The sequence below is a fragment of the Lissotriton helveticus genome, chromosome 7, assembly GCF_964261635.1.
Source record: "Lissotriton helveticus chromosome 7, aLisHel1.1, whole genome shotgun sequence".
NCBI classification, from domain to species: domain Eukaryota; kingdom Metazoa; phylum Chordata; class Amphibia; order Caudata; family Salamandridae; genus Lissotriton; species Lissotriton helveticus.
In genome coordinates this window covers 182,448,575-182,461,903 of record NC_136068.1, presented here as the reverse complement: position 1 = coordinate 182,461,903, position 13,329 = coordinate 182,448,575, and the positions used below count along the sequence as shown (strand labels likewise).

The window sequence follows — 13,329 nt, the reverse complement described above, 5'->3', positions numbered from 1 at the left end:
ATTTGAAAAGAAATTATTATTAGGCATATGGGAAGAGCGCAGGATGCAATAGGAGTAACGAGCAAGGCACAAAGGAGGAGCTGTGAAAGGTGCAAGCTTCCACTGCACAAGTAGAACTAGCACACTGAAAGAAATAGCAGTACATGCTGCTGCTCATTGACACTAAGTGCAAGTTTCCTCCAGGCAGCAGCGCAATCTTAACGCACACTGAATGATTACAGAAGACCTAGAAGCCTACAGGAGAGCAGTGTGTAAGACAGAAGCAGAGGGAAGCTCTCCTTGGACATACTCAACAGCTTAGCCCTGGCAGCTGCATGGCACGCTTTCGCCACAGATAAAGACATTGAGCTTCCACAGTGCAACTTTAGCAGGGCACCTACACTGGCCCACAATGAAGATTTCATCATTAGTGAAAAATGTGAAAGTTGTTTTTACTTGCCACAAACTTTGGTTGAAACGCAATTTTAAGAAGTCAAACTTTTGGCAGCCATGGAATGTGAGGCATTAAAAAAAAAAGTTTTTATTTGCCCAGGTTCACTCCATTTTGAGATGGAGTTTAGGGTGGGATTGTTTTATTTTCCATAAATTAACAATTTGGCCACTATTCCACATCTCAGAGGCTCTCTGACTAACACAGAAACACATGGATCAGAGGGCAGTAAACGTTTTCATGGTCCTCTCCCTCTGAGCGCTTCGGGGATGGTTTCTTGTTCTCTCTATGCATCATTAGGGTGTCTCCAGCATTACCTTCAAACCGCTCCCTCTCAATGAGACGCTGGCCTTAAAACGCCACAGCTGTCACTGACCAGTTTTGAAGCAAGCCTGGCACCAGGCACTCAGGCAGCATGTGTCGTGACAGGTCCTTACTGGATTTGCATCTGGCGTGTTGAGGTGTAGCATGGCTATATTTTCATTCGCCGCCAGTGCGAAATGTAGATAAAACGGTCAATAAAGGAGCGCCACATGCGAGGAGGCTTCAGTTGTTTTTTTGCTTGCACCTCAGCCACTGCCTAAATGTCAACTGTTGTTACACTCCTGGTTCCCTCAGAGAGGCTGCATTGGAATTCTAAGGGCCCCAGAATTCCATGGACACGGGCCAATCCCAAGGGCTGTGGAGCAGAATGTCACTCTTTGCTGATTGGCTGTTACTGTTAACATGATGAGCTATCTATAAATGCATAGTCACAGGTCAATGTTGAAAAAAACTGCAGTACGGTGAAGAGGTGGCTGTTGATCGATGGATAATCTCGGAGATCTAGCTGGTGACCCGCCAAGGCTTAATACCAGGCAACCGAACACCAGTGATTATATTAAACAGCCCCTGAATCACAATGCAGTGGCAATGTGGCCCTCACATATAGTGGCATGCAAAATAGCTCATCATCCAGAAAACAGATCTAATGTGTGAACAGTAAGACGAAGAAAAAAAATCACACAACGTCACACTTGAAGAGTGAGAGCATAAATTATCACAAATCGGGGCGCTCAATGGTAAATTTAGGGGTGTGCGAAAGAAGTTATTCTTTTCCTCAGATTTTGGGTAATTCCATAAAAAATGTCAAAAATTATGCTTTTAGAGGAAGATGTAGTTTTGTTTGTAACTCGTATGATTTTTGCATTAGTGCGAACAAAAAAAAAAGTGTGCGAGTCTTAATTGACCAGAAAATGCCTCTCAACAAACATTTCCGGCCAAACAAGCCTCCTACACACAAAGAAAATAACAAACGATTGTGTAATGCACAATTTCGAGAAATGTTATGCAACACAAAATTCATAAATTACTCGAATTTCGCTGGAGTAATTATAATTTCACTCAGGTGGAGTAAGAATGAGCCTCTCTTTTCACAAAAAAGTTGTAAGGTCAGTGGAAACTTAAGACGCCCATAATACCACAACAAAGAAAAAAGCCACTACACAAGGAATGTCATCAGTGACATCCCTCATCAGGACCATACCAACACTGAGGCCAAGAGCAGAATAAGCAGATGTCTTTCAAGAGACAGGATGATCTAGCCTGTAAAAACCAGTCAACACGACACCATCAGGAGATCCAGGAGTGGGGTAAAGGCATGCTTCATGGCCCAGAAGGTGGACACAGAGGGATAAATCCAAAATAGATCAGTGCGCATCAGGGTTTTTACTCACTCCATATGAACAACCCAAATTTAGGGCATGAAGCCTCCACCTCCAACACAGAGGAAACACAATATCTCCTAAAACCCTAAAGACTCCAGAACATACACTGGTTAGGAAACTTGAATGTCCATCAAAATGAGGAAGAGTGAGTAAAAAAGCAACAGAATTGGAGTAAATATATATTTGAAATAAGCGGTCAAAGCAAGCCACCCACCACATCTGGCCCAGTGTAAATAATCGTATCGTGAGCAAGGAAGATGTTGGCTTTCAGTCTGCACTGATCAATACATCCTTAGTGAGGTGCATGACAACCCTGCCAGTTTCCAGGACCGGCTTTCACCTGTGGTCTTCCTCAGACACACTTTGCTTCCAAGTAGGGTTGGTTACAGACGAAACTTGATTTTGTACAACACCAACTACAGGATCAAATCCCATTAAAGGTAGCAGGTCACGCCAAAACAGTATACAAATGACACATACAACCGATCCTAAAAGGTTAAGCAGTGGTAGGATTTGCCCATTGTAGCACCTCAACAGCCCTGGTGACGCGTACTACACCAAGTGGAGAAAGAACATGGGTGCAAGCAAACGGGAGGGGCTGGAAAGAGCAAGAAGGTTTTTCACACCTTTACTGATGAAATGCCTGAATCGTGTTGTTTTAGGAAGCACAAATAAAAAAAACTTGCTTTCCTCTTGGCACTAAAATCATAAATACCTAAATGAAACAATACTTGTTTTATCTATCATGGAATAACGAACATCAGAGTTGTCAATGATGAGATTAGAACTTGTAGGGTAGAGCTGATGAAGTCATACTTTAAAGGCCTCCAATTCCCCACCCCAGATAGCCCTGAAAGTGGGCATGGGTCATAGCTTGGCCAGGGAGGTGCCCCACACTCACCAGTAGTGGAGGTGCTTGTTGCCAGATACAGTCAGGTAGCCAGAGTACTGCCGAAAGAAAGGCTGTTTCGGCAGCCCAGGAAGGTAAGTGATTTCATCTCCAGCTGGGGCAGAGAGCACCTGCAGCACTGCCAGCAGAACAACGGCGACCTGCAGAAAAAACATCTGGCAAGAGAACAAACAGGATGCATTACACAGGGACTAACAGGAGCCCAGCAGATCATCAAAGACACCTCAAATATATCTCGTATCGAACTTAGCTTCAGAGTGACCCGTTAAAGAATCCAGCATCAGTGCACCCAGTTATCCAACCCAGCAACAGTGCGCCCAGTTATCCAACCCAGCAACAGTGCGCCCCGTTACCCAACCCAGCAACAGTGCGCCCCGTTATCCAACCTAGCAACAGTGCGCCCCGTTATTAAACCCAGCAACAGTGCGCCCAGTTATCCAACCCAGCAACAGTGCGCCCCGTTATCCAACCCAGCAACAGTGCGCCCAGTTATCCAACCCAGCAACAGTGCGCCCCATTATCCAACCCAGCAACAGTGCGCCCCATTATCCAACCCAGCAACAGTGCGCCCCATTATCCAACCCAGCAACAGTGCGCCCCATTATCCAACCCAGCAACAGTGCGCCCCGTTATCCAACCCAGCAACAGTGCGCCCCGTTATCCAACCCAGCAACAGTGCGCCCCGTTATCCAACCCATGAACCGGTCCTAGGGTGCTCGCTTCCAGTCCAGGGAGGACCTGGCCTGGCAGTTTGGGCTGGACTGTTCCCATTGGGCGCAGGGTCAAGACTGATTTCGATATGGCTGGTCGCAACCTGGAATGGCATAGTGAGCAAAAAAACTATGGATTTAGGCCCAGATCTCTATACTGGGGTGAATGTATGATTTTGTCCGTTTTTTGGGCCTTACATCCATTTTCCGTGATGATCCCTTTTACAGACGCCTTTTGTCCATAATTCTGTGGTTTGAAGCGAGCAGTACTGCACCCCTACAGAAACCTCAGCGTTCTGCAGAACTTCCGGTTGGTGCCAGCTCACCCCCTTCTCTCAGCACAAGAGCAGCCTCTCCCGACCTCACACTGACGATCAATCAGCCCATAGTAATTCTGTCTGCTGGCTGATTGTCTCATACCGAATTACAATGGGGCAGTCTCAGTATGTTGTGGTCCCCCTCCTGCACCGGCCTAGGGCATTCTGTTTCTGTTTCTATCCAGGGCCTTGAGCATTGCACCAGGGGCCAAACTCTGGGAAGGGGGCTCTGGGGAGGGAGAGCTGCATGCTACAATATCTTCTATAGACTTCAGAGTTCCTTGTGGGGCAACACGTTTTAGGAAATAATAAAAATAAAAGTTAAACTCTGGTGCTTAAATTATTGTATACATTAACGAGATCTGAGTTTTGCGTAGTCCCAGTTCTGACTTATAAATTAGTGCAGTGGGATAATGTGCCTCTTGCAAAGCACAAGGCATAACAAGCAGATCAAGTAATTGTTTTCTTATTTAGATAGCTCAGTGGGTTACTTACAGTTGTTTTTCCCCAATCATTCATTATTCCAAGGTTGTGAAATAAGGTTCCTTACCATAATAATGATTACTTATCATTTTTATTAGTAGTAGTAAAAACAACCCAACCACTAGATTTTGTTTTAAATCCAGAGTTTGTATTTCTCCAGACCGGGCACTCTTATCATATAACGCCTACCAGTACCCAGTATGGATGACATGTGTCACCTACAACTTGTAGCCCTCATTGTCCTAAGTAACATTTCCTATACATTCACTTACACACTCCTATAGGTCATTGTCTCTGTATAATATGTGTGTGATGTAACACACTTCAACACCCGGTCCTATATACTTGGGATGAGTAGCACTACAAATGAAATTAAAAAACACATGGGAGAGTCTATGAAGAGATGAAACATTCCATTGGAGGATGGTGTTGAGGGAATATTTAGAGAAGTTGTCTTTGGGGGTGTGCCAACAAGGATTGTCCTGCCAGATGCCACCAGCACTAAAGCTAGCCATGTCAGGTGTATAGCTAGAGGTGAGCGAGCAGATGATCGCTCGAGCCGGCCTGAAGCTTAACTCTGGCTCAGCGCGACGTCCCATAGGAACCTCAAGCCAATACGAGCCAAGTTTCCACATGACTTCATGCATACAGTGGAAAAACAAAGCATTTACACTGGAGAGGAAAAGGAGAGACAGATGGATACCCAACTACTGGCTTATCTATACAAACTGATATGCAAAACAATGATCATGGCTTCTCCTTAACCAAATTGTATGGTCTTCGGCAAATATTTTACCAAGCCTCTTTTTTCTTCTTCACATTTGCATATGTGAGTTCAGCATACCAGTTATACAAAAAGCTACAGAATTCGCTTTAATGGACTATAATCAGGGCCACTGGAATAATGCAGCCGTGGAGGGCTATATAATTCATCACGGTTCACTATATTATGCGGGGAAAAAGGGTAAATTATGCAGCCTAATGTGGCACATTTTATGATACTATTGCGTTGAGATTTTACACTTATTAGCAATCTCTGGGCATAGGTTGCTCCTCATTTCTATCAGTTTAATATCCGAATATAGCAATAAGCAACAGATGGCCACCAGTCAACCTTTGCAAAGGGCCTTCCAATGCGCGGCAACACGTGTCCTGCGGTTTTAAAAACTTCTGAACTGTCTGAGCTAGAAACAACAGTATTGTTTAAATCTGCAGATTATGCAGAAAATGATGGATTATATGGAAAATGTGGCAAATATATATTTATGCGAAAAAAAACGGTGCCACACAACTGCACAATTCCAGTGGCATGAACTATAATGTTGCTTTTCAAAACAATCTGGGCCACAAACAGGGTTCAAGTGACAAGTGTCTTGCCTCTTAGCTCACTAATGGTACTGTCACCAGAGTAGGGTAGAGGCAGAAGTGGTTCTAAATTCTTGTCTAAAAACGATCACTTTTAATAAACACTTCCCCGGGCAGTGCTATAATGTAATGCGTAAGCTTCCACGTTTAAGAAATTAAAAAAAATGAATTATGAAGAGAGTGTCATATTTTATGTGATGTTTGTTGTATGATCTACATGGCAAACATTTCCAGGGCTCGATGTGTGCACGCTCGCCCACTCCTAGGCTTAGCTATCATTCCTTCAGCCTTTGCAGTGCACCAGACTGAAGCAAAAGCATTTCATGGGCAGATTGTGGGAAAAACTGGTACGAAGGCATAGCCTATGAACGGAGGGATTTCACTAACTCCTTCACCTTTTCCAGTTAATGGACAATGAAGAATAAAATTAGAAACACCTAAAATAACATTACCGGTGTGCACTAACCTCAAAATCTGCATGTGCCACACTGGAACCTTAAATGGATTTTCCCATCATTCTTTGAAAAATAGCCTTTTCTTAACAAACAACGATTGTCTGTATGTATGTGTCTTTTCGGTAGCGCAACGCTAGCCAAAAGGCAGCAGAGAGCTGTACAAGGTCCAAGTCAAAGTTTATGTCTGGAAACCTATGCTAAATCATTGAGGGGCAGATTTCACGCAACACTGCGCAGTAAGTGATGCAGCTGTGTTGTATTGCATGAAAGGAAAAGAGCAGAACAGCAACATATGTTCAAAGATATGGTGCACAGAAATTAAGAAGGAAAGCTCAGACATGCAAGTTACAAAGTGAATCCTCACATCCTCTCTGTTAAGTCCCTAATCAACCTCTTCCTCTCTCTGTTCCCTCTTCTTTATCTGCCCCCTCCTCCCTTGCCATTTGTCTCTGCCTCTACCCCACATGCCTGCTCTCAGTTCCCACTCCCTTGCCTATTATATGCCTCCTCTGGCTTTTTTTCTCTTTTCAACTTTTTCTCGGCCACCCTCAGAATCTTTCTGTATCTATTTTTGGCCTTTCTCTGCCCAGTCTTTTTCTGAAATCCTTGCCCCATCCATTCTTTTTCTTTCTCAGCTGGCAGATCCTCGCTCTCTTTCCTCTTCTCTCAAGGTTCACCCTCACTGTTCCAAACTTCTACCTCTCCCTCTTTATATATTCCTCTCTCCTCCTTTCTCGCCATCATTTCCCTCTGTGTTTCACGCTCTCTCGAAGTGCTACTGCCTGTGAACTCAAAGTCTACAATCAGCAACACAGCGTTACTCCAGGCACTATTATTCATGGCACTGATGCAGAATTACGAAAACTGCCCCTTAAGTAGTCTGTCAAATTCTGCTTGGAGTGTATATCTTTGCTAGTTGTTTCATCTTTCAATACAACCAGTTATGTGTGATTGTTTGCTCAATGCTCCAATGAATAGTATAAACTAAAGAACAAACATATTTTAGCTTGTACTTCTGCAGGCTATTTTATAATTGTGCAACGTTCTCAGATGTGTCTTTAAAAATGGCCATTTGTCCTTAATTTTTGTCCCTTTAGTTGTGAATATATATTCTGTCACTTTCCATAATGTACATTCTTGCCAGGTGATTACACTAATAGGTATATCCCATGGGAGAGGTGTGGCGCCGCGGCCAGAGCGACTGACACTGGAATCTGGGGATCACGGTTCGATCCCCGGCGCAGGTGGCAGATTAGCCCAGCATCATGTGACTCTGGGCAATAACTTGCTTAATCTTCCCAACGACCCCCAGCGCCTGGAGATCCTTATGGGTGATTGTTCGCACTTTACAAATGTGGATTATTATTATCGAAACTAGTATCGGTGCTCACCAATATCGAACCTAGCATTACTGTACCTCATTATCGAACTTAGCATCTTTGTACCCAATTATCCAACCTAGCATTGGTGATCCTCATTAACAAATGTGATAAAAACTATGGGCAAGCATGGCAAACCCAGTGAATCGTTACAAGTTAAAAATACTAACAATAGTTGCTTAAGCGGTAAACCACTGACACTTTCTAATTCACAGAGGGCATTAGAGATCCACTACTATACGTATATCAAATTTATACAGATGCAATAAACTCGTCTGGTGAACGAGTTCAAAGAATGCACAACCTTTTCGTGCCTGAGACAGGGACAGAGTCATAAAGTAATTTAGAAAGCAACAGGAAACTTGTAATGGTTTGCATCCACGATGATCCAAAAGCGATACATTCCTAAGAAGGTGCTTTAAGGGAATAAACGACGCAGAGCAAATGACAAATTAAAATAGTGCTTAACTTGTAAATTGTTTATGGCAAAGACGAAGTATTTTGCAATCTCAGTTGATATTAATCAGTGGGTGAAGAGGAGAATTCACTACATAGTGAATGACTTATGACTAAAATGGCTCTTTGTAATCCTAAAACACTATAGCATGTCAATGTTTTGACCCTTTTACAACTGCCATTTTCTAGGGGTCTTTCCCTGGACTAGAAGTTGTAACATCCTAAGGAATACACAGCAAACATCAAGAGCATTTTGCTGTACTGCTGCCGATAACGAGAAGAGAACATATCATATGTCTTATTGACTTTAAGAGGTCAGCTCAACTTCTAGCTGTGTCTAACTCGAACAATGCTAGAAAAATCCAGTCTGAACTACCAGGCGAGGCACATTTCAGAAGGGAACACAAGCAAACCTTGACCAGTTTCAACCTACTTGGGCCTCATTAGTAGGGTGCAGCTTGAGTTCAATAGCACAGTTAGCATGGAGCCCACCTGTCGCACTAAGGGCATCAGCTACAACAAACAAGGTGATGGATGAAATGATGCCAAGAGCGAGCGCCAGCCAGGGTTGGCATGAGCAGTATGGGCAGTTGCCCAGGGTCTCCCACTCAGCCTACCAGCATGGGGCCCTGCACAACTGCAATACACCACTGGTCCTCATGTACCCCCTGCCAATCCAATTGAAAGAAAGGTGTCTCTTCGCAATTGGGCTTATGGGAGGGCCCCTTGGGCCTCTCAGGGATAGTATGGGTAGACCTAAGGTGGGGAACCCTTACTCTTGTCCCAGTTGCAAGGAGACACATTTTGCAGGTTTTCCCCGCAATTAGGCCATTCAGAGACACTGCGGGTGCCCTTTGTCCAGCACTTTAGCGCCCCACAGTTTGAACTCTCAGCCCCCAAGCAATTCTCACACCTTCAACCAATATCAGCTGTAAAAGATGTGCTTGTAGGTGGCTGAGAGGAGGAACTGTGGCCCAGGAGAAGCCTCCACAAAGCAGCTTCCGGAGCCCTGAAGGTGTCACTTTGAAAATTAGAGGGGCCTCGCACATTTCCCTTCACCCGGGGCCCCAAAAATCTTGGCACCGGCCCTGGCACCAGCGGTTAGACTTGTCCATTTGCAAGCAATCCTCCCATCACTTTTTGAGTGTTCATTATTAAACCTAGCATCACTGTAGCCCATAATCGAATCTAACGCCAGTGCTCCCCATTAGCCAACCTAGCATCTGTGAGCACAATTATCCAAACCAGCATCAGTGTGGCCATTATCGGACCTAGCATCGGTGCAACGAGGGCTTTAAGTGGGCTGGGTCCTGCCGGGTCTCAGTAGACAGTAATTTAAAAGGGGAACTAGAACGGGTTCTTTTCCGGCTCGATTTTTAGCCCCATAATTTAGGCAGCAGAAAAACGCATACTGCAGCAGGAGGAACAAATAAACAGAACCTTTCCCTGAGCGAACGGCAGTCAGTTATCTGGCTCACTGTGCACTTCCCGCACCTACACCAAAGAGAATTAACAGCAGGCGGGAGATGCTTTCTTTTCTGTTCGTGTTGAAGATGAAGGTTATCGTTACCAAAGACTGTGCTCTCCCAAGAGATTCACCACGTGGGCCTTTGCATTGCGCAAATGACCAGGCGGCCCTGCCTTCTTCTGCTGCTGTATCAGCACCGCTCTGGGGGCACTAATCATTTTCCGTACACACTGTGAAAGTAAATGGTGACCCATGGAGCCTGCTGGAATCCAACTGATAGTATGTCTTTTTAGGTCGAGCCTAGAGCAGCGCATGCACTGCTTGCTCGACTTTTAGTAAGGAGATTTTCAGAGTGCTACCAGAGGCATTTCCTGGCCTCAAGCTTGCGTGCATGTGCACGTGCGCAGCCGCCATGGGGGTTTCTGTCAAGGCTCATTAAGCCTTGCGTGCCTCTGCTGGCCTCCCCCCACCCGCCTCTCTATACTGCACCACTCGTGTGCTTTTTTTTCTTCCAGCGCGGGTTTGTATTTGCCCCTCAAAGCAAAGACTCGTCTACTAAGAGCAGCAGGAAACAACGACTACCAATTAGAAATGACAGTCACCCATTGCCTGAGCTGTGAAATCCTGCTACCGGTCTTTTAAACGTCCCGTTTTTTTCCTTAAAGCGTACTAACTGTGCTGTAAATGCCCCCTCCCTTCCAAAAGGGCCCCTGGTCCATCGTTTTAATCTCCCAATCGGGATGATCACCCCCAGTAACCTTTTTATGACGGTGCAGTATAATTGACCTCTGTATCCACCGTCGTATAAAAATTGTCCATTCAGAAATATTTTTAATTTGTATTTTCTTCCTCCAAACCTGGACCCCTTTTCTCTAATTTATCATAACTTTCCGGCTCTTTCAGTCTCCATTTTCTCTGGTGCAAATGTCCTCTCCCTGCACTTTCACGTATTTCCACAGCGATCTCTCTCATCACTTTGGCGGGCTTTCATTCAGTCCTATGCTCAGCGTCTTTTGTCTGCTCAATTTTGGTGTACGTACTTTCTCGCTAAGCCATTCCAGACGCTGCTTTGATATCATTACGAAGTGCTATTTCATGGACCCCCATCTGCTCTTTATTTGAAGACATTGTTCGCTTTTATTTCATGTCACTCTTCTGCTTGCTCTCTTACTTTCACATGCAAAGTATTTCCTTCAGTGCCAGGGACTAGTATGGTAATGTGTGCTATGTGAAACAATACTTTTGCTTTTAGCCAAGGTTATTTTTAAATTGCGGACGACCTGCAAACCCCCCCTCCCCCCCCCGTCCATCCAAAAACGTTCTATGAAAACCTTAATGGTTACAAAATGGGCACTAACAGTAAACAAGCAGTGGCTTTGCCAATAGGTCTTGCTTTTGGGACCTTATAAGACCGTATAAGTCCTTGGTGCAACAACAACAACTGTTGCATGGCTAAACACTTATAAGGTCCCAAAGGCGAGTCCTATTGGCTATGCCAACGCTTGTTTTTGTTTTAGGTTGCTGCTGCAGGACACAGGTGGTCCTGTGTCCGTTATGGTTAGTGAACTAATGTATTTGTGAAAGAAAGAACTCTGTCAGACCAGCAAAGCTGGACAGTTTCCATTGGTGCAGTGGCACCAGGGTCCACTGAACCATGAATATTGTTGTATTTTATAATTTAAAGCGCAGCCAGGAGCCCATTTATTTCCTTGAACTGGGGCACAGGACACACTTGCTACTAATCTGTAAATAGAGATGAGATAATGTAATTCGATGTATTTTTGGTTTCTCCTACCACAATCTGCAGAAGGACTGTGGCCGAGTCTAGAAGGGAAAGAGCAAAATGTGAACCAGATTCTTTCCCAAATGGGACAAGGCACTTTTCCATCCTAATCCCTGGCGGCATTTGTTCTGCCTTAATTTAAGTATGTTCAGTTTCTAGACAGAGCTGAGGTGTCCTTGCGCCTTCATACATCTCAGACACCAGCCTCACTTTTAGAATTTATGAGTCACAGGATTCTTGAGTCACTTGGTTCAGGACACACCCCTAATTACATATGCCACACAGAACTCTTGGCCACGCCTCTTTGGTCGCGTTTAGAGACACCCCTACATCACCACTTTTTTTTTATCCCACTTAAAGCCCAGGGTGTGACCAATGAATGAACCGAGCATTATCGTGCCTCATTACCGAATCGATAAGACCCATGAATGAACGGAGCATCGGGGCATATTATTGAAATAAGCATCGGTATGACACATTAATGAACCGAGCATCGGTGTGAGTCCCATTAATGAACCGAGCATCGGTGTGAGTCCCATTAATGAACCGAGCATCGGTGTGAGTCCAATTAATGAACCTAGCATCGGTGTACAGTACCCTATTATCCTACCTACAATTGGTATGCCCCATTTTCCACCCACCGTATTGGTCCTTATCACAAAATATACACTTGGGCAGCCTTCTTGACTGCACCACTTCTCAGCCATTTTCTCTGGTAGCCTTAAGCCTCAGACGGCTGTCTTAGCCACGGCCGATGCTTGAGTCTCAGCATCAATAACAGATTCTCCCGCGCATTTTGCCGCACAGTACTCAGATAAAGCAATGGCACCCACTTTCCCTTAAACTCCTCTGACCAACGAAGCTCTTTGGCTGCTTACCTCTTTCCCCTCTTTTCCTTCCTGGTCTGCTCAGCCGCTTCCTATCACCTGACTCTTCCTCAATAATATCATGTGATGTGCCGGTCACACTCCGCCGAGCTGGCCGGTCCGACGAGTTTGCGCAATGCCAGGAAAAGAAGCCTGAACGAAGCTCAGCCCGCATAACGACGATGAAAGAGCTGCTGGGAGAAAAGTTTGTGTAAAAAGATTAGATAAGTGCTTGAAATGTAACAGGCAGAAAGCTGCAAATAAACAAGTACGCAAAATCATCAAAGCAAAATGTATTATATGGAAAATAAAAAATAAAATGCATTTTTAAAAACATGTCTCTGTTCACTTTATTTACAAACTATTTTTGCTGAATTAGTGGTATTTTCATATCTTTCTTAAACCAAAAACACAAATATGTGCCCTTTGTAAGTTGGCTGCCACGATTCCGAAGTCAATTTGGGGCTCGAGTCCAGATTTTTTCTTTGAATTCTGGGACTTGTAGTATTGGTTAGGTTGAAGCCTGTCACACAGCGCAACTGTCTGGTTTGCTGAAGACATTTTGGGGAAATTCAGAAAGCTTCCCTGGGAATGCCATCTGCCTAATGCTTACCATTGGCTTTGTGGTTTGTAACTCACATTTCCTTGATTTCTATTTGCTGGCTCTATTTGTTTTAGGCTTTCTAGCTCGAGTTGGTCCCTTCCCTTGCCCAAAACTTGCTTACAGTATCCTTCCAAGATTGCACTTTCTGTAAACAGGCTTTAAATCTTGTTCTTATCTTGCCACATTTGCTGTGCAACTAAACACAAAGCAGCCCTGCTAAGTAGCACACATCAGGCGTTAGAATAATGTATTCCGGTGTGGTGGTCTGCATCACCGCACTGAAATGCATTAATCATGAATTATAGCGCTGCTCAGCTGTAAAGGAGGAGATGCATGTACATTCTGTGGCGGTGCTGAACAAATACAGAGCAAACACAAGGAGATGATGGATGAAGCA

The 13,329-nt window shown here is 44.5% G+C and overlaps 1 protein-coding gene across 1 annotated transcript in view; it reads right to left on the bottom strand.

The window, feature by feature from the left end:
• CTSA (cathepsin A) overlaps nucleotides 1-12,469 on the bottom strand; it is an 81,476-nt gene extending 69,007 nt beyond the window's left edge. The window contains exons 1-2 of the mRNA XM_078651902.1: nucleotides 12,341-12,469; nucleotides 3,038-3,201 (exon numbers count right to left, since the gene is read on the bottom strand). Of these exons, the coding sequence (XP_078508028.1) occupies nucleotides 3,038-3,201 (164 nt within the window). The 5' untranslated portion in view covers nucleotides 12,341-12,469. The remainder of the gene's footprint in view (nucleotides 1-3,037; nucleotides 3,202-12,340) is intronic.
• Nucleotides 12,470-13,329: the final 860 nt, after the last annotated feature.